Consider the following 20,438-nt stretch of genomic DNA (forward strand, 5'->3'; position numbering starts at 1 on the left):
TAGGTCTAGAAGCCACTGTTTGTGTGATGATGTATACCAAGAGTAGGCATTCAAAATATTTACTTGGCTCTTTTCACTCAGGCCCAGTTTCCAATTTTCTGTGACAAGGATACCAGTACTCATTGTTTGCAGTGACAAAGAAAGGAAGGAAGAGAGGGAGGGGCGATAGAACCACTTTAAATTCTACTAACAGGAAAATGGCTTAATATTCTGTATTCTATTCACACAGTGGAAGATTAAAGAGCTGTTAACTAGAATGAATTAGAGCTATGTCTCCGTGCAGAGGGACCTCCCTGAAGGATCAGATTCATTTGGCATAATTTTGACACCTTTAAACAAACTCATATTTTAAACACTGCCTGTAAATGTGTCAATGTAGACTACGGAATAAAAAGATGGTTCCTGTAGCTAGTGTTTCCAGTGAGAATGGAAAAGCCCGGGGAGATTATGCAGTCCTTGCTGCCGCTTGAGAATCCGTCAGGTTTTGCTGGATCTTCCCGTTTTTCTAACCTAGAGTAGGAATCTGGTCGTGAATTTTTGCAAATTTTAAGCATTGCCAGATAATAAAAACTCTTCTACAACTTAAAAAACAAAAACATAAAACACCATTTGGGGTTAAGAAAACATTCCTGGAGTCCCAAGTCTGACTTTAGTCCTAGAGGCGTTAAGGAGACCACAGGTGGATTATTTCTAATTAATCCCCAACTTGTTTAGGCGTGAGAGCTGGGAGGGTAGGAGGGCAGCGCCCCCTCCAGACGCTAGGGGACAGCAGGCTCACACCCAGCAAGTGACTACACCTTGAGAAGCAAGTACTTCTCAGGTACCTATAGCTTCTTCCGCCCGTGGTCGGAAAGGGGTCATTTCCTCCTGAAAAAGGCTTAAGACAAGTACACATTAACGTCCTCCCCTCCGCCATCTTTGCGCCCCGCCCCGCCGCTTCCTCCGGGTCAGTTTCGCGCCAAATTGTCCCGCAAGCAAAATGGAGCCCGGAAGGAGGGTATCCCGACGTCCTGCGCCCTGCAGCCAATCCCCTTCAGCAGTTTCTTTGGAGGCGGGACCCTCAGGCGCAGAGCGGCCCAATCGCTGGCCTCGGGGTCTCGGCGAACCAATGAGGGCGCAGCTGCCGCGGCGTCCAAACGCTGCATCTGGTTTTTCCCGCGAAACGCTGCAGTGGACTGTGGGGGCTCTTGTGTCTGCGGTTCCGGGGAGCGCGGGAAGGCAGAGGTGAGGCTGGCGGAGCTGGGGAGTGGGCCCCTCGGAGCCAGCCCCCCCGGGAGACGGCCGGCGTCTGCATTTGGGGCGCAGTAGGGCTGGACAGGGGTATCTCATGGGAGAGCTTTGGTCGAGGTCTGGGAGGCGGAACAGGGCTCACGTCTGCCTTGCGTTCGGAGCCGAGGACCTGCGTGTCGGAGGGGACGCCGCACGCCCCCATCTGCCCTTCAGTCTACTCCATCTCCTTGTTCCGCGTCAGGTGCAGTCATGTCGGGCTTCGACGACCCCGGCATTTTCTACAGTGACAGCTTCGGGGGCGACAACGCGGCCGATGAGGGGCAGGCCCGCAAATCGCAGCTGCAGAGGCGCTTTAAGGAGTTCCTGCGGCAGTACCGGGTGGGCACCGACCGTACCGGCTTCACTTTCAAGTACAGGTGCGTACCGGAGCGGGACAAGAGGGGAGATGCGGTCCCAGCGGTGCTACGTTCCACTCGCTGGGGCCCCGCACCCTCGTGGCGTTTGGTTTTGTATATTTCATATCTGAAGTTAACTTTTGAGTGAGTCACCTGGGCCCTTTGGTTCTTTTCCCAGGATTTGCTTTTATTCATCTGTTTCTTACAGTCCTTCTATGTTATGCCTACAATACTTTGTGAAGCGAGTTATCTTCAGTTCTCTGGAGATGGTAGTTATGCTTTACCTTACTTGCTCACTCATTCATTCCTTCCACTCAGTCAGCTTCTATTGACTGAGCACCTGCTGCATGCCAGCCACTGTTCTAGGTGGTGAGCTGCAGCACTGATTGAGCTGGGCAAAGCCCCTGCTCCTAGTCATTATACAATGGTGACATCCTACCAAATCCTGTAGGCCCTTAAATGCAGACAGCATGGATTTGCAGGTCCAAACTTGGGCCTGATGCATTATTAGCTCAGTGACTTCCAAGTGACAGTCTCTCCGAGCCTCAGTTTCTTCATCAGTAAAATGGGCATAGCCACTCCTGCTTCGATTTATTCATGCACCAGCTGACACTGACCATCTGTGTGCCAAACCCTAGTGTACAAAGATGAAAAGATTCATACTACTTGCCCTCGAGGAGCTTTTGAATCAGTGGGACTGAGGCATAGGCATGTCCAAGTAAATTACAAGGTGATGATTGCCTCAAAGGAGGAGTGTACAAGAGGAGTTAGGGGAGGCTTCTGGTGATCTAGAGCTGAAAGAAGAGTATCTGGTGTGGAAGGCATTTCTGATAGCAGGAGGTGCATGCATGGGCAGTATGGGGTGGCCTGTTACAACAAGGGGCTCTCAGAGCCAGACTGGCTGTTTATGTGGCTCTGGACATAAGGTAGAAAGGGATGAGGCTGAGGAGGTCAGTGGCCCCCAAAAGTGTTTTGGGGATAATAGTCTCACGGGATGCTGTTAAAAAGAGTCTGGTGGTTGATAAGACAGGCATGGTCTCTGCTGCCTTTCATTGCCAGGTTCCAGCTGTGTGCCTTGTTAGTATCTGAGAGAGGGTTAAAGGCTCCAGGGAGTCCAGTGAAAGGACTGGTTTGCAGTGAGAGTCTCCCAGACTCGTGTGTGAACTTTGAACTGTTCTTTGATGATGACTTGGACTGCTTCCATGGAACTTGCTTTGGAAGATGCTTCTGTGGAGGGGGGAGCGGATGGTTTGCTGGGTTATAGCAGATCCACCTGGAGCTCGATGTGTTTGGGAAACTAGTGGTGTGGGCAGACTCAGGGTGTGGGTGCGCCTCTGCCAGTATTGCCTCCTCTTCTCTGTGCCCGTCCCTGCACCTACTCCAGGGATGAACTCAAGCGGCATTATAACCTGGGGGAGTACTGGATCGAGGTGGAGATGGAGGACCTGGCCAGCTTCGACGAGGAGCTGGCTGACTACTTGTACAAGCAGCCAGCCGAACACTTGCAGCTGGTGAGTGGGACCCCTGCCCCGGGCCCCTTGCCCTAGAACTCCCAGGGCTGGCCCCGCTCTGGTCACTCACAGCCTTTCCCCTCCCCATCTCCAGCTGGAAGAAGCTGCCAAGGAGGTGGCTGACGAGGTGACCCGGCCGCGGCCTGCTGGTGACGAGGTACTCCAGGACATCCAGGTCATGCTCAAGTCGGATGCCAGCCCGTCCAGCATCCGTAGCCTGAAGGTGGGTCCTCTCGGAGGGTGGCGGTGGTGGCTGTGTGCGTGGAAGGGTTTTGGAAAGAGACCTGAGTGCCAGCTGTGCGACCCTGAGCAACTCATTCAACTTTTCTGAGCCTGTTTCTGCCTCTGGAAAATTAGCTCCTTGGACAAATGTTTGCTGAGCTCCTTCTGTGGGCAGGACATGAGTTGGGTCCTGGAGGAGCAGTAATGAACTCAAGGACAAGCTTCTTTCCCTGAGAGACTGGATAAATGGTTAACATCACCACAATAACTGTAGGTGACTGTGAGAGCAATGGGAGAAATTGGAAAGTGATGAGAACGCATAGGGCCCCTCTGGAAAAGATAGAGAAGGCTGCTTTCCAGAGGGGACATCCGAGTGGAGACCTGTGGGTGAGAACGAGCAGCGTGCAAACAGTTGGGAGGGCACACGGGGTGGGGAGAGGAGGGCAGGGCATAGCTAGTGTAAAGCTTGCAAGGTGAGGGGCCAGGGCGTGTACCAGGCTGAGGGAAGGACACTCAGTGTGACTGGAGAGTGATGGGGCCATGGGAAAGCTGGGTAGGGCCAGTCTGCCACCCAGCAAACACTTTCTGAGTGGCTGCCTCACACCGGATGCTGGGTTCGACTTTCACTGTAGACGGTAGGTTCCTGGTTCTGTGGAGCTTATAGTGAGAGAAACAGACAAGGAGCACTTGAGCTGGTTTCAGGTCCCAGGACATGAGCCACGAAGAAGAAAAAACGGGATCAACGTGAGGGGCTGGGTGGCGGTTGGAGAAGGCTTCTCTGAAGCAGTGGTGTTGGCACGAGTCTGAGGGATGTATGACCCTGTGACAGCTCAAGGGGGGAGTGTTCCGGGCTCAAGGAAAGGCAGGTGCAAAGGCACTGGGGTGGGGACAGCAGCCATTCCAAGGGCCAGACAAGGGGCAGATGGCAGCTGCTGTGGCTGGACCCCAGGGAGTAAGGGCAGGGGAGAGGAGCGGAGGGAGCGAGTGGAGAGCCAGATGGCCAGGGCCTTAGCTGCTATGGAAAGGAGTTCGGATTGAGAGCTACGTAGGAGGATGGGCTGATTCCGACTTTAAAAGCTTCCTCTGGCTGCCAAGTGAAAGGAGAATTTATAAAGCGGGCAGGAGTGGGACCCAGGGGAGTTTCCTGAGGAGGACATGAGGGTCGAACGTTGGTTCTTCTGTCAGAAGGTGGTTGTGAGAAGCAGATGCAAGGATGCGCGCGCCTGTGCCTGGTGAGCTCTGGGCCCAGGTTGTGCCACCAAAAGGCCACGCACTGGCTTTTGCTGCAGCCCTCATGTCCCGCTGCGCAGTTCAGGTCCCCACCAGACCTTCCTTGGTTGGCACCGTGGCACGTCTGTTACAGGAGCAGGGCCAGGCTGCGGGCTCGTGAAGCTGTGGCGTGAGCTAGCTTTGTGTCTGTGCGCTGCACCAGCCTGGGGGGGTGAGGGGGGAGGCACAGGCGGGCCCACACTTGAAACGAAACCGAGCATCATGTCTGCCTGTCCATGGAGGCGGATTTGGGCTTGTTTTGTGGGGCAGCTGTTCCCTCAGAAAAGCAAACCTCAGCCCCACTTGAACAGATTTCCTCTTCTCAGCCCCATTGGAGAACCCAGTGACTGGCCTGCTTGGGTGGGCGTTCTGTGGCAGAGGAGAAGCCCTCTCTAGAAGGATCACTCGTCAGGGTGGCCTCGGGGCTGAGGCAGCCCCAGTCCTTTACAATCCTGGGGGCTCAGATCCCTGCACTCTATAGAGTGTTTTCCAGAAGCAAGCTCTGAGGTGGGTGTCAGCAGTTCTGGGGTCCCCTGGGCACGTGTGCCCCTGGTCTCAATCACCAGAGAGGGTCAGCCTCCTTCCTTCTCCCCTCTCCACCCCCCTGGCTTCAGAGGGGGCATCAGCTGGAACCCATAGCCTACCTGCCTGTCCCAGAACACCTGCTGAAAATAGGAAGAAAAGATGATGATAAAAGGAACTTTTCTTGTTTTATTTTGCTTTTTATTATAAAAATATCACACACAAAAGTAGTGAGAGGGGCATCCCTGATGGCCCAGTGACTAAGACTCTGCTTCCAATGCGGGGGACTGGGCTTCAATCCCTGATCAGGAAACTAGATCCCACATGCTGCAATTAAATATATATATATATACACAAACACATATATTTATGTATATATACACTAAGTGCCACAATTAAGACCAGGCACTACCAAATAAATAAATATATATATTTTAAAGAGTAGCGAGAATAGTGTAATGACCCCATCTGCCTCCATCTGGGTTTAACAGCTGTTAATATTTTGCCTTACTTCCTTTCTCCTTTTTTCTGCTGAAGGATTTTAAAGTAAATCACAGACATGGCACTTTATGCCTAAATACTTGAGCAGACATTAGAATAGAAGAGATTCTTGATGCGTGATCTCGGGGTCCCTGGCTCCCCTCACCCAGCCCCCTCCCTGCGGCTCTGTTGCAGTCGGACACAATGTCACACCTGGTGAAGATCCCGGGCATCGTGATCGCAGCCTCGGGGGTCCGCGCCAAGGCCACCCGCATCTCCATCCAGTGTCGCAGCTGCCACAGCACGCTCACCAACATCGCCATGCGCCCCGGCCTGGAGGGCTATGCCCTGCCCCGGAAGTGCAACACGTGAGTGGGCTTCGCGGGCCCTGTGGCACCCTGGGGGGTGACGGGGAGATGTCTGAGCAGAGGTGTAAAGGATGAGGAGGAAGCCCTGCAGCCGGGAGGGGCTGGCGCCGCGGCGTGCCCTGTGGGCGTAGGCCCAAGCGGACGTCCTGGATCCTGGGGTTGAGAACAGGGTGGTGTCCCCCTGCCCCTCTGTGGTGGTGAGTTCTGTCCCTCCAGGGAACCCAGGCAGCTGTGCAGGGGGCTGGGGTGGGGAGTCCACCTGGAATCTTTAAACCCTGGCTCGCTGGGGCAGGTCTGGGGCAGAGGCCCAGGAACATGCCAGGCTCCTTGGTTTACATGTGGCCTATGGCTGGTTGCCTGTGGCCTCGTGGCCCACAAACAGAAAATATGTGTCTCTGGCTTCTTTCAGAACATGATTGCAGACCCTGATCTTCAGGGCCCTCACCCTTTCTGGCTGCTGGTTCCCCTGTGCTTCCTAATCTCAGGCTTAGCCACACTTCTCTTTTCTACACTTAATTCCTTTTTGATCTGGGTTTTTGAGTACCCTGAGTGCAGAGGACATGCAGATGTGTGTTTCCACTGAACCCCAGACTCCAGTCTGGCTGCCTGCCAGACACCCCCATGTGGCTGTCTAACACGGGTTAATGGGAGAGGCAGGTTCCAAGCAGGCCTCCCCAACCCTAACCCCATATATTCCACCCGCCGAGCTGCCGTCCTCTAGCACCTTCCCTGAGCTTTTCCTGGAGACCCTGAACTTGCCACTGGCCAGGCTTGTCGCTGACTTGTATGATGGGTTCCCTGGGCTTGGGGCTCTGGGGGTAGCTCTGGTGACTCTTTGCTCCTCTCTTCTTAACAGGGATCAGGCTGGGCGCCCCAAGTGTCCACTGGACCCGTACTTCATCATGCCGGACAAGTGCAAGTGCGTGGACTTCCAGACCCTAAAGCTGCAGGAGCTGCCGGACGCCGTGCCGCATGGGGAGATGCCCCGGCACATGCAACTCTACTGTGACCGGTGAGCGGGCCCCTGGCTGTGCCACCGACACGGGATCAGGGCTGTGAGCAGGCTGGCTGGCCATGCCTCCCGCCCCTGAGTCAGGGGCCATATGTGGACCCCGAGTGCAGTAGGGAGCAGGGAACAGGGCTAATTATGGAAACTTGCTCTGTGCCTGGTGCTTCCTCCAGGCTTTTCTTCCCCTCGTCTCCAGTATTCTGCAGGGGCGGGTCAGTCTCACGTGTGACCAGCTCCCTGAGTGGAGGGGTCTGGCTTCTGCTGCCTGCATTCTTCCTGCAGAGTCTCCCTGGTGCTCTTAGAACCAGGAGGCCTGAGGTGGCACAGCTGGTCGGCCAACGGCAGGGTGGGGAGGACCCTCTTCCCAGGCTGAGGCCCACCCTGGGCTTTCTGTTAAGATTCTTTTTGGATGTTTCTGGGTAATCGGAAAGTGTGGAGAGGGTGCTGGGCTGGCCTGGTCCCCTTCCAGAGACCTCGGAGGATGGCGTGGAGATATGGACAGGGCTTCTTCGCCTGGGCTCACGCACCCTGATACCTCAAGCAGGTAGTCTGTGCAGTCGCTTTTCGGACGAGGGGATCCACAGGTTGTTGCTCCTTCAGCGACAGTGGAAGGTGTAGAGGTCAGACTGCTGAGCAGGTGACGTGAGCTCACTGAGCCTCAGTCTCCTCACCAGGAAAATGGGGACAGTGACGGGCCTTAATCTCTCATCACTGCTGGGAGATTTAAAGTAGAAAATGCACGTGAAGTGTTTACTACAGTTCCTTCATACAGATTAAGTATTTGGTGTTAGATTACTTGTGCAGTCTGGGGTTAGATTTAAAGCTGAAGAAGTGGGATCTGGGAAGAGAGGAGTCCCAGAATGTTAACAGTGACAGTGAGGGTCCTATAGGAATGGGACTCTATTTTGCCTAATGCCCTTCTGGGTCTGGTACCTCACTTGATCCCACAGTAACCCAGCAGGTCAGATCACTTCATCAAAGCCCTCCAGGGTCAGAGAGGTGCAGTGACTTCTTTGAGGTCACACGGCTTGTAAGTGGCAGAGTATGAATACGTGCCCCAGCATCCTGTCCACGTGGCATTGGAGCACAGTTCTGGCCGGAGGGCCTTGGAGACTTCCTTGTTGCAGTATTTTTTTTTCTTAAAGAGGAGATTAAAATCCAGGTGCAAAATGACTTGCCTGAGCTTCGTGGAGCTGTGAAGAGGCAAAAATGGGGAGTGGCCGTTGCAGGGAGGCTGGGAGGGCATCAGGAGGAAGGCTTCCCCTGCGATGGCTGAGGGGAGCCTTGCAGTGCTGCTGACAGCAGGCCAGGTGGAAATGGGGAACCTGAGGAGCTGGGGGTGGGCCTTCTGACCCTACCCAGTCAGGCCGCTGCCATGACCGAGGATTGTCCTCCTCCCGGCAGCTATGCCGTCCAAACGTGGGCTGGGTCGTGGTGAGAGGGTGAGAACCCTGGGGCAGAGTGGCGGCTAGAGCCAGATCAGCTCGTGAATTCTCCTGTAGAGATGCTGAGGTGAACAGCGAGCGTGACGGGATGGTAGGAGCCAGGGACTCCTGCCCCCACCAGACTCACCTTCTTCCTCCTTCCTCCCCACCCTCCTCTTAGGTACCTGTGTGACAAGGTCGTCCCTGGGAACAGGGTCACCATCATGGGCATCTACTCCATCAAGAAGTTTGGCCTGACCTCCAACAGGGGCCGCGACAGAGTGGGTGTGGGCATCCGGAGTGCCTACATCCGGGTCTTGGGCATCCAGGTGGACACAGATGGCTCCGGTGAGTGGGCTTTGGGCCAACTCCCCTTGTCCCTCCCCAGGCCTCTCCTAGTCCCCCTGTCTATACCCCCGCCCCTACACTCTGTTCCGCACGGCAGCCAGGGAGAGCAGTGCTTTCATAACCAAAGATACCTGTCACTGCCCTCAGCAAGGTAGAAGACATCCTGGTGGTCTCTGAGGGCCCCTCTGATCTGGCCTCTACTCCTCACCTCCCTTCCAGGTCCTCCCCTTGCTCACTGGAGCCTGCAGCACACAGACCCAGCCCTCAGGCGAGAGGTGGGGTCTGTCTGTGCTCAGACTGATGCTTATGCTGCCAGGCTCTGAGGGCCTTGCCCACTGGGAGGCCCGGGGCTGGGAGGGTGGGCCCTCATGCACCCGTGCCCCCTCTGCCCTCCCAGGCCGCACCTTTGCTGGTGCCATGACCCCGCAGGAGGAGGAGGAGTTCCGGCGGCTGGCCGCCCTCCCCAACATCTACGAGCTCATCTCCAAGAGCATTGCCCCCTCCATCTTCGGGGGCACCGACATGAAGAAGGCCATCGCCTGCCTGCTCTTCGGGGGCTCCCGAAAGAGGTGGGGGTCCAAGCCTTCCCAGGTCCAGGGAGGGGACGGGTGACTTGCCCACAGCAGGGCAGCTGTTGGATGGGTAGGACGGGAATGCTCTTTCCATCTGCCCGGGACCCTCAGTCCCGCCTCCTACTCTCAGGCACTCTTCCCACCTCCCAGGGTTGCTGTCAGCTGGTGGGGGGCCGATCCATGCCCTCCCTGCAGAGCAGTCCCCCCGACCCTGGGTTGGTGGGGCAATTTGGGGGACCTGGCAGATGTAGTAGAGAGAGCTCTGGGCGTGGAGTCTGGAGACCGGGGATTAAATCTCTGATAACTACTTACTTACTGTGCAATTTTAGGCAAGAGACACCACCCCTTTGTACCCAGATGTCCATATGAATACAACAGATGGAAGCCTAACACTCAGGGAACATTGTGTGTCCTTTTGAGATTCTGAAACAGTAGAGATAAAGAGAGTGATAATGTTACTGGCAGCTACCAGTTACTGAGTTCTTATCATGTGCCAGACAGTCTTCTGAATGTTTTCATATATTTGCAACCCAGTTCTCAAGTTAGCCCTATGAGAAAGCTATGGTTGAACCCATTTCATAGATGAGGAAACTGAGGCATAGAGCATTAAAGAGATTGCTAACAGGCACATGTCCTGGCCTGGAGCCTGCCCTCTTGGTGTCTGCTCCACGGTACCGCCAGCAGCACGCTGGCAGGTCCCATCTCTCCAGCTGGGGCACGTGTTTATCAGATGCTGTCTGTGTGTGCCCGAGCCCAGCTCTTGGTGTCATTTTCCTTTGACCCTCCCCTTCCTGGGTGGCAGGTCACCGCAGAGGAGGCTAGGAGATAGAGCTGGCTAGGAATGTGGCTCTCAGGCCAGAGCCCCCGCCTCCCACCTACTCCAGGGCTCATGACGTGGTGGGATGGAAGTGATAGCCAGACCGCTGTGACCAGCCAGCCCTCGCTGGATTCTCCTCTTGCTCACCTGGCCTTCCTGCCCATCTCCCCAGGCTCCCAGATGGCCTCACTCGCCGAGGAGACATCAACCTGTTGATGCTGGGGGACCCGGGGACAGCCAAGTCCCAGCTGCTGAAGTTCGTGGAGAAGTGCTCACCCATTGGGGTGAGTGTCCCGGATGACCTCTGCCTGCCCTGGCTTCCCCACAGGGATAAAGCTGCAGGAGGGGCCACAGGGGAGAGAGTGTCCGGTCAGCCGGGTCCCCTGTGTGGTGATCAGCACATCTGGGGGATCGGAGTGGGGTGAGGATGGCTGTGTGGTCTCATGGGGGGAAGCGTGGCCTCTGGGTAGACGTGGGGTGGGTCAGGTGTCCTCTGCCAGTGCTGCCCGGTGGAGACACGTGGACTCTAGCTGTGAGCCTCGAGGAGTGTACATTTCCTAGTAGCCTCTTAGAAAAGCAAAAGGAAGTGGTGATGGGCTTCCCAGATGGCTCAGTGGTCAAGAATCGCCCTGCTAATGCAGGAGACACAGGTTCTATTCCTGGGTTGGAGAGATCCCCTGGAGAAGGAAATGGCAAACCACTCCAGTATTGACTGGGAAATTCCATGCACAGAGAACCCTGGTGGGCTACAGTCTGTGGGCTTGCAAAAGAGTTGGACATGACTGAGCTTACAATGGAGAAGGCAATGGCATCCCACTCTAGTACTCTTGCCTGGAAAATCCCATGGATGGAGGAGCCTGGTGGGCTGCAGTCCATGGGGTCACTAAGAGTCGGACACGACTGAGCGACCTCACTTTCACTTTTCACTTTCATGCATTGGAGAAGGAAATGGCAACCCACTCCAGTGTTCTTGCCTGGAGAATCCCAGGGACGGGGGAGCCTGTTGGGCTGCCGTCTATGCGGTCGCAGAGAGTCAGACATGACTGAAGCAACTTAGCAGCAGCAGCAGAGCTTACAAGTACACAATCTTAATTCTGTTTAAGCTGGGTAAAATGTTATTATTTCAGCATGTGGTTTAAATAAGAGAACCTGAATAAGGTACCTTGTATTCTTTTTAGCACTAACTTTGAAATTCCTGTGTATTTCATACACTTAAGCACACCTTGCTTTGGACTTGCCACAGTTCAAAGGCCCCTTGGCAGCATGTAGTTCTCAGGTCTCTACAAAGATGATGGGACTCAGGGTGGGGAAGCTTTTCGGAGAGTCTGGAGTTCACCTTACTGGGAGAGTGTCACTTCTCTCAGCCTCAGTTTACTGCTCAGTGAGCCCAGCTCCTGGAGGCTGATTCATGAGACAGTCGGGCTCAGGTGAGTGATGGATATGAACAGCCCTGGGGAGAGCCTCCAGGCCAGCTGGGGCTGGTGGCCCCCCATCAGAGGAGGAACGCTGAGATTGTCTGTGCTCTGCACCCCGCTGTGATGTGTGACCCTGGGCGAGCTCCAGCTCTGGGGGCCCCTTGACTCACCGGGGTCAGAGCCTGGGGGCTGTGTTGGGCCCTGACCCTCCCGTGGCCCTCCCCCAGGTGTACACGTCTGGGAAAGGCAGCAGCGCCGCCGGGCTGACAGCCTCGGTGATGAGGGACCCCTCGTCCCGGAACTTCATCATGGAGGGCGGGGCCATGGTCCTGGCCGACGGAGGTGTCGTCTGTATTGATGAGTTTGACAAGGTGAGCCTGGCAGGGCGAGGGGGTGGCTCAGTGCTGGTGGCACCTGGTGGCCGTGGGCTGGGGGCGTGAATGGCAGAAACCCCCTTTGATGACGTAGAGACCTCCCATCACTATAGGGGCATAACTAAAGCTCTCCGAGCCTAGAGAGTGGGGAGACGAGAGCCAAGCCTGCACGTTACCCGTGTGACTAGAGGTGACCTGGTTCCTGCCGTTGGCTGGCACGGAGCAGGGACTTAGGAACAGTAGCTCCTGTAGGGTGTCCTGCTCCCGCTGCACCCCAGCCCCCTCACCTGGAGCTGGTGGACATTCCTCTCTTGCACACAGATGCGAGAGGATGACCGTGTGGCAATTCACGAGGCCATGGAGCAGCAGACCATCTCTATCGCCAAGGTGAGCACCCTCCCTGGGGCCCACTCACCACAGAGCAACCTGGCCCAGCCATGCCCCGGGCGCTGGGAGGGCTGGGCCCGGGCCCCACCCTCAGGCTGTCCTGAGCGTCCGGCCTCTGTTGACTGCAGCAGTGGTCCTGGAATCGTGTGTGTGTGTGTGAGTGTGACCTGAGAAGGCTGTGAGCCTGAGTTCTCATTTCTCTCCTCTGCTGCCCCCATACTCCCCTCTCAGGCTGGCATCACCACCACCCTCAACTCCCGCTGCTCCGTCTTGGCTGCTGCCAACTCGGTGTTCGGCCGCTGGGATGAGACAAAGGGGGAGGACAACATCGACTTCATGCCCACCATCCTGTCCCGCTTCGACATGATCTTCATCGTCAAGGACGAGCACAATGAGGAGAGGGATGTGGTGCGTAGGGCGCCGGGCTCCTCCCAGGCCTGCAGGTCTCAGGCGGAGGAAGGGTGGGCAGACTAGGGGCTTCAAGGGTCCAGAGTCTTGGCTACCATATCAGCCTGTCAGTGGGCCCCCAAGGAGGTGGGTTGCAGACTCCAGAAACACTGCACTGGGGGCTCCTGGTCCTGCCTCTCCTGTGGACCACATGTGGTTTGATTTGGGGTCTCTCATTCCCTGGGCGTCGTTCCTTTGTATGTGGAACAAGGGGGTTGACCCTTGATTGCAGGTATTAGAACCCCAGTTCCGTTTAGTCTTTCTGGAGGAACTCAAGAGAAGGGCTTGTGTTACAGGCAAGCCTGGAGATGCAGGGCCCAGCTGGGTCTGGTCTCAGGGTTGTCTGCCTCTGCCTCGGCCTCCCTGGGTGGAGTTTTGTTCTCCGGCAGCCTCGCCCCGCCTCAGGGCAGCAGGGAGGGCCCTGGGAGCTCTGGATGTTGTTTTACCAGCTGACAGCCCCCAAGGAAAGAAGGGCCACCTCCTCTCCACTGGTTCTAGCCCTGGGAGCCCTCCCTCCCTTCCTGCTCCAGCTCTGTGTTGGGACCTGGCTCGGAAAGGCCTGTGGGCTGACCCTGGGTCCCCTCTGCCTCCCAGATGCTGGCCAAACACGTCATCACGCTGCATGTGAGCGCATTGACACAGGCCCAGGCCGTGGAGGGCGAGATTGACCTGGCCAAGCTGAAGAAGTTCATCGCCTACTGCCGCGCGTGAGTTGCAGACGCTGGCCCCCGGGCGTGGGGTTGCCAGTCTTCCCTGGTTGGGGAGATCCCTTTCAGGATACCTGAGATGAGCCCTTAGGCTTTAGCTCTGCTTCTTCCTCCCACTACAGTCACCCACTCCGTGGCTCTTGGCCTCAAGCTTCCCCGTTTCTAAAATGAGGGTGGAGGGTTTAGATGGTCTTGAAGGCACCCTTGACTCTGATGTGTGGGGATGCGTTGTGGACATGGTCTCTGGTAGCGCCTGCCCCCACTGTGTGGCCTTAGGCAAATCAGCTGACCTCTGAGCCTCGCTTTCCTGGGGTGGTTGTGCCCTCAGGTTTTTCTAAGACTCACACAAGATGACTCATGAGCTCTTGGCACGGCCCTGTGCCGAATAAACACTTAGTGAACAGCAGATGCAGCCTTAAATATTGTTGTTCTCACAGACTGCCAGCGATGGTAGTCATACATATAGTGATTATTCTGTGCCAGGTGTTATTCTGAGCATTTTTAAAAATTTTTTAAAACTTGGGTAGCGCTGCACAGCTTGCAAGATCTCAGTTCCTTGACCAGGGATTGAACCTGGGCCCTAATAGTGAAAGCACTGAATCCTAACCATTAGACCGCCAGGAAACTCTGATTACTATATATACATAAGTGAACTTTATCCCTCTCCCCAAACCTGTGAGGTTGGCGAATTGTTATCCCATTTTACAGATGGGGAAGCTGAGGCGAGGAAAGGTTAAGTAACTTGTCTTAAGTTTGCAGGCAGGAGCTAGTGGAGCCAGGATTTGAACCCAGGTGCCTGGCTCCACAGGCTGTGCTTTTGGCTCCTGTACCAAGGTTCTGGACACGCACCTCCACTGTCTCTTACTGGAGCTAAAACCCGGGGTGGAGGGCTCTTGGAGTACCTTTCTGATGGGAGGTGAAGTCCTGCATCTGGATTGGTGCCTCCTCACCGCTTTTGTCCCAGTGCCCTAGTGCCCAGTGGTACCGGGGTCTTCGTCATGGTTCTGAGCTCTTCACGGCCCCACCCTTGGAGGCTTGGGCCATTGTGTGTGAGTCTGAGAGCCCTGAATTTTTGTTCTCCCTTGATGCCAGGTCCCAGGGGGCCTTGGGGAGTTTCCTCCCTCCCTCTGGGCTCGGTCACTCAGTCATGTCTAACTCTGAGACCCCACGGACAGTAGCTCTCCAGGTTCCTCTGTCCATGGGATTCCCCAGGCAAGAATACTGGAGTGGGTTGCCATGCCCTCCTCCAGGGGATCTTCCCAACCCAGGGGTCGAGCCCAGGTCTCCTGCATTGCAGGCAGATTCTTTACCATTTGAGCCACCAGGGAAGCCCTGGAGTAGGTGATCTGAGGTTCCCCTAAACCAGTGACTGTCAGTTGGCTTGGGGCGGGGCTGTGGGGTGGAGGGGATAGAGTGCAGGTGGATCTGACCAAATGTCCCCCGCTGCCACCCTTCCAGCCCCTCACCCCCTAGTCTGGCATGCTTCTAGCCCCTGGACAGCAGTCACCAGGAGCCTCTCGTGGGTGTCATTGCGCATCTCACCCCTGAATGTGTTGGGGGGAAGCACCGCTGTGAGCCTGCCATCTGGTGGGCCCAGAAACTGTGTCTGCAAGCCAGCAGAGGCTGGCCAGGGTGGGTACCCCAAGATTCCTTCCCACTCTCATGGCAGCTGCTCTCCCCAACCCCTGTCCTGCAGGAAGTGTGGCCCCCGGCTATCAGCAGAGGCCGCAGAGAAGCTGAAGAATCGGTATATCATCATGCGGAGCGGGGCCCGTCAGCACGAGAGGGACAGCGACCGGCGCTCCAGTATCCCCATCACCGTCCGGTGAGCGGGCTGGGTGGGCTGATGCGTGGCCTCGGCTTACAGGGCATGGTGTGCCCTGCAAGTCTGGGGCTGGGACCCACTGCTGACCACTGGTGCTGGCCATGATCAGGCTGCTGGGCGGGGACCACTCCTTTAGGAGTGAAAACAGTGGCCTCCCTAATTATCCGTATCTTTTGCTTTGTTTACTGTTGGGAAAATCTGGAAGCCTCTCTTCTGAGTTCTGTCTAGCTTCCCCCGTTTTAGGGAAGCCTGAGGGTGAGGGAAGGTCCAGGGATGGAGTCAGGAGACCTGGTCCTTGCCTCCTGCCCACCGTGTGACGGCTGAGAGATCGCTTTCCTTTTCTGGGCCTCAGTTGTCTTAGTTGTTAACTCTCTTCACTGTGGTGAGTTTCTCCAATTGAGTGACTAAGAGCTTAAACCTACCTCATTTGAATCCTGCTTCTGGCACTGATTAGATAGAAGTGGGTTTTGCTCTATGTAATGGAAGGTCCAAATAAAGTCACTTAAGTAAATTGGGAGTTTATTTCCACCTTAGGTGAAAATGTTTGAAGGCAGGTAGTCTAGGATCGTGTGATGGTTCTTTAGTCATCAGCAGCAATTTGTGCTCCTTCAGGCTCACCCTTATTCTCATTGTCCAGTGTGGCTGCTGGAACTCCAGTCATTACCCCTGCATTCCAGGTGGCAGGAGAGGGAGGAAAAGAAGTGCCTTTTTTCTAAGGACACTTCCTAAAGTTCCCATAAAACGTTTGGACATAAAACATACTGGCCACATCTTAGTCACACAGACGTACCTGGATGCAATGGAGACTGGGAAATGTCTTGTAGCTGGGTACCATGTGCTGGAATAGAAGTTGGGGTTCCGTTACTAAGAGAGAGAGATCACGGGGACAACCAGCAGCCTTCACTGTGAAGGGGCTGGACAGAAGAGGGACGATGGACTGAGTGCACCCTGGCGTCCCGTTGCTCCCACACAGGCAGCTGGAGGCCATCGTGCGCATCGCCGAGGCCCTCAGCAAGATGAAGCTGCAGCCTTTCGCCACAGAGGCAGACGTGGAGGAGGCGCTGAGGCTCTTCCAGGTGTCCACGCTGGACGCCGCCTTGTCTGGCACCCTGTCAGGTGAGCAGGTGTGGGGAGACAGGCCGGGTGGTCCGTGGACTCTGGTGGGGCTCATGCTGGATGCCTGCTGTGCTGATTGCTTCTCTGCACTTGCTGAGGTCTCTGTGCTTCCTCCTGTGAAGAAGCCACCCCCCACTCCCCGTCCCCACCCCCACCAGCCATTTTGTTCCAAGATGGGAAGAACAGCCTCTGGAGACCCTGGAGCACAGTCTTCTTAGGCCCAGTCCATTATTAAGGCTCACAGTTTTATCATTGGTTAAGAACAGCACTCACCAGCCCTGTTGAGTTGTAACCGTTTGAGCGCTTCCGACGCTCTTCTCCTGTTTTACTTACAGCTGCCCCCAGAAGCCAGGTTGGGTGCTTAGTCCTTCCCCTGTTAGAGATGAGAAAACTGACACCGAGAGAGGCCTGTTCACAGTGCCCAAGGTTGGTCACCATTCTCCCAGCTAGAGTGCAGGTCTCCTGACCCTGAGTCCAGCCTGGGTCAGGCTGCCATCAGTCCTGCCGCCTGCTTCAGGCTAAGCCTCTGAGCGGACTTCCCAGAGCGTTAGCTCTGTGCCAGGCTCCCCTGGGACAAATGTGTTCCCTTGCCAGCAGACAGGGCTTAGTGTCTGCCGGGCTGTTTCAGGTGCCAGGAGGGCAGGAGCAAGCAGATCTCTTGAGTTCCACCTTGCAAGGCCCCCTTTCTCCTGGGGAAACACACCAGAGGCAGACATGCCAAACTCAGGGAGCCGGGAGTGCAGAGGGGAGAACTCCAGCAGGTCAGGCGTGTTGGAGAGGGGTGGGGCTGTGTCCCCGTCGGGTGGCCCAGGATGGGCTCTCAGGAGGTGGCAGGAAGCAGGGATGGGCATGAGTAGACACCTGGCTCCCTGGAGTGTGGGGATGGGCCCCTGGGTAGAGAAAGGGCTGAGTGGCAAGACCCCAGGGACAACAGGTTTAAGGGCCAGTGTGGCTGGAGCCGGGGAGGTGGGTAGGGGCTGATTGCCTCTGCCCTCCCCTTGGTGATGACGACTCAATCTCTGCCCTGGAGGGGCTTCCTGTCCCCTGAGATATTTGGTTATGGGGGGCTCCCTCGGATGTTTGAGGGCGCAGAGTGGGTATGATTTGGGGCAGGGTAATTAGAGTTGGGCTTTGCAGGCTATATAAGAGTTTGCCTCGTGAACTCATTTCAACTTGAAGTCCCTCTCAGCGGCTTCTCCCCTCCCACCTCGCCCCTCTCTGTAGCTGAAACACCAAGGCGTCTGCAGGCCTGGGTCAACAGAGGAGACCCCCTTCCAGCAGTTGTCGGAAATCAGGAGCTGCTTGCCAGAGCTGCTTGGGGGCCTCGCTGATGTGGTCTCAGGACAGCCTGCATGCTCCTGGGTCACTGCGGGTCCTCTCTAGCTTTGCATTCCGATGTAGCCGCCTCCAGGAAGTCTTCCTGACTTGTCTAGCCACCTGGGGCCCAGGTGCTGTCCTCAGCTCGAGGCCCTCCTCACAGCCCTCCAGTGGCTGCTCCACTCACCAGAATCAGGAAAACTTGGGCTATGCCCTCTAGCCTGTGGGACCTGGCCCCCATGTGGCCCCCACTCTGGCCCTGTCCCTGGCCCTACGACTAGATTTTGAATGAAGTGGGCATGTTTCCCACCTCTGAATCTTTGCACCTGCTGTTCCCTCTGCCTGCAGCATCCTTCTGCTCATGCCTGCCCTGTCCTTGACTCCAGGCCTCTGTCCATCGTCTTGGTCAGGCCTTGGCTGTCCCCAGGCTCCCCCTCTGTCTTCCTCTCATGTTCTCTCCGGGGACTGGCTGGCTCTTCCCCGCTATGGGCAAACTGAGGTCCCCACCCGCTGACCCGCCTCCCTCCTCGCACTCACAGGGGTGGAAGGCTTTACCAGCCAGGAGGACCAGGAGCTGCTGAGCCGCATCGAGAAGCAGCTCAAGCGCCGCTTTGCCATCGGCTCCCAGGTGTCTGAGCACAGCATCATCCAGGACTTCACCAAGCAGGTGGGCCTCCAGGGCCGGGTTCCCACTCACCCTGTACCGTGCCCTGCGCTCAGCAGGCAGGCTTGGGGTGGGGTAGGGGTGGCTGTTTCTAGGCCCAGGCCTGTCCCCAGCGCTCTCCCTTTGCGACTTTCTCTGTCGCATTAAAGGGAGAGGACAGGGGTCTGAGGTTCTGCTGGGACCTCCCAGGCTCCCCCAGCCCTTTGTCTCTCCCTTCCCCTCCTTCCCTGCCCTTTGTGGGGTTGGGGGTGCAGAACCAGAGGGTGAGCCTTCCAGCCCGCTGGGGACAGAGCTCTTGATCCCATAGATGGTGGAAGGGCCTTAGCCTTCTAGAATCTGTGGGGAACTTGTCACCATCTTTGAAGTCACATGGACAGTCTAGTTTCTGGGCTCAGCTCCCTTTCGTGTATGTCATCTCCTCTTCATCTTTAGGGCAGTTTATGTGGTAGGTGGTACCCCACCCATTCGAAGGGTGAGCAGACCAAGACTTGGAGGAGTTCGGGGATGTCAGGAGTGGTAAAGAATCCGCCTACCAGTGCAGGGAGACTAAGGAGACCTCGGTTCAATCCCTGGGATGGGAAGAGCCCCTGGAGGAGGAAATGGCAACCCACTCCAGTATTGCTGGGAAATCCCATGGACAGAGGAGCCTGCTGGGCTCCAGTCCATGGAGCAAGTAGTAAGTGACTTAGCCTCTCTGTGCCTTCGTTTCCTCCCCCGTAAAATGTAAAGTGATCACGTACCAGCTGCTCGGGGATGTTGAGGGGTGGAATGAGTTTAAGTACGTGAAGATTTAGAACAAAGCTTGGTAGGTAGTAGGTGCCTAGGACGGGCAAGCCCATTTAGAATGCAAAGTGGTAGGTTGTGAAGGCTGGAAAGTCCCATGAGCAGGGGGTGCCTGGGCTCCTGAACCGTGGGGTGTCTGGGGGCACGCCTCTCACCCTGCCCTGTGTCCCGCAGAAATACCCGGAGCACGCCATCCACAAGGTCCTGCAGCTCATGCTGCGGCGGGGCGAGATCCAACACCGCATGCAGCGCAAGGTCCTCTACCGCCTCAAGTGAGCCTGCGGTCGCCGCCGCCACCGCCTCCAGCCACCCTCGCACTCTGGACGGAGGGACCCCACCGCCCCCTGCCTCACCGCCTCTGGTGTCTGCCCTGGCTGCAGATCCAGGAAATGTGCTTTTGGAAATTTATAGAAGTAATAAAGACATGGTGTGTTTGTGGATATCTGTGGGCTTCTGCACCGGGTTGCAAGGACAGGCTTTGGAGCCTGGCAGACCTGGGTTTCTGACCTGCCTGTGCCCCTTGGGCTCTGGGCAGGGCGCGTGCTATGCGCGCTGGTAAGAATCAGCAAGACCCAGAGTATAAGGGTGCTTACGAGAGCCCGAAGCTGCTCCCCAGCAGCTAATGTGTGGTCAGGAGCTATGGTTCTGCATCAGATTCACTGAACCGTTCTGCACCTCAGTTTCTTCATCTGTACATGGCAGTGAGTTCCAAGGGATGTGTTTAGGAGAAGAGTGAACGTCCAGAAGGAACCAGGCAGTGTGCTGAGATTGATCCAGGCATTTGGATCCAGGTACCTGGATTCCCACCGGGCCTTAGAACAAAGTAGGTAAGAGTACTGGGATTCCGTTCTAGGCTGGCTCTCTCCCGGTGGGCCACCTCAGACAGTGTGACCCTGAGTGGGATGCCTGACTTCTGTGGGCCTGAGACTTTTCTTAAGCCATTGAAGTTGTATTTTATCTTTTGAATTTTGGCTGTGCTGGGTCTTTGTTGCAGTATGCGTGCTTAGTTGCCCTGTGGCATGCAGAATCTTAGTTTCCAAACTGGGGGATTGAACCATGTTCCCTGTATTGCAAGGTGGACTCTTAACCGCCAGACCACCAGGGATGTGTGCGTGTGTTTGTTTTTTTGACGTTTCATTTTCTTGGTCTAGTTAGCATCCACCACACATAATTACAGGCTTTGTGTTCTTGCCATGAGAAATTTAAAGATCTATCCTCTTGGCAGCTTTCACATGC

The 20,438-nt window shown here is 56.0% G+C and overlaps 1 protein-coding gene across 1 annotated transcript; it reads left to right on the forward strand.

Annotated features, from left to right (window-relative positions):
- The first annotated feature begins 1,138 nt into the window (after nt 1-1,138).
- Nucleotides 1,139-19,642, forward strand: MCM5 (minichromosome maintenance complex component 5). Its single transcript, XM_086401228.1, has 17 exons — nt 1,139-1,224; nt 1,472-1,646; nt 3,010-3,136; nt 3,231-3,359; nt 5,825-5,997; nt 6,854-7,009; nt 8,612-8,778; nt 9,176-9,347; nt 10,340-10,451; nt 11,810-11,953; nt 12,278-12,343; nt 12,575-12,751; nt 13,385-13,497; nt 15,194-15,322; nt 16,296-16,438; nt 18,295-18,422; nt 19,377-19,642. Exons 2-17 carry the CDS (start codon nt 1,480-1,482, stop codon nt 19,476-19,478), a joined length of 2,205 nt encoding a protein of 734 aa, XP_086257354.1. The 5' UTR covers nt 1,139-1,224; nt 1,472-1,479; the 3' UTR covers nt 19,479-19,642.
- The last annotated feature ends 796 nt before the right edge of the window (nt 19,643-20,438 follow it).

The sequence above is a fragment of the Bos grunniens genome, chromosome 5, assembly GCF_055505025.1.
Source record: "Bos grunniens cultivar Pamir isolate PY7600 chromosome 5, Bosgru_T2T1.0, whole genome shotgun sequence".
Classification (NCBI taxonomy): domain Eukaryota; kingdom Metazoa; phylum Chordata; class Mammalia; order Artiodactyla; family Bovidae; genus Bos; species Bos grunniens.

Excerpts from the sequence above, each read along its gene's own strand:
- MCM5 (XM_086401228.1), top strand. The coding sequence starts at position 1,480 with ATGTCGGGCTTCGACGACCCCGGCATTTTCTACAGTGACAGCTTCGGG. Across the intron at positions 12,752-13,384 it reads ACAATGAGGAGAGGGATGTG|ATGCTGGCCAAACACGTCAT; the intron begins GTGCGTAGGGCG and ends TCTGCCTCCCAG. Across the intron at positions 13,498-15,193 it reads TTCATCGCCTACTGCCGCGC|GAAGTGTGGCCCCCGGCTAT; the intron begins GTGAGTTGCAGA and ends CCTGTCCTGCAG.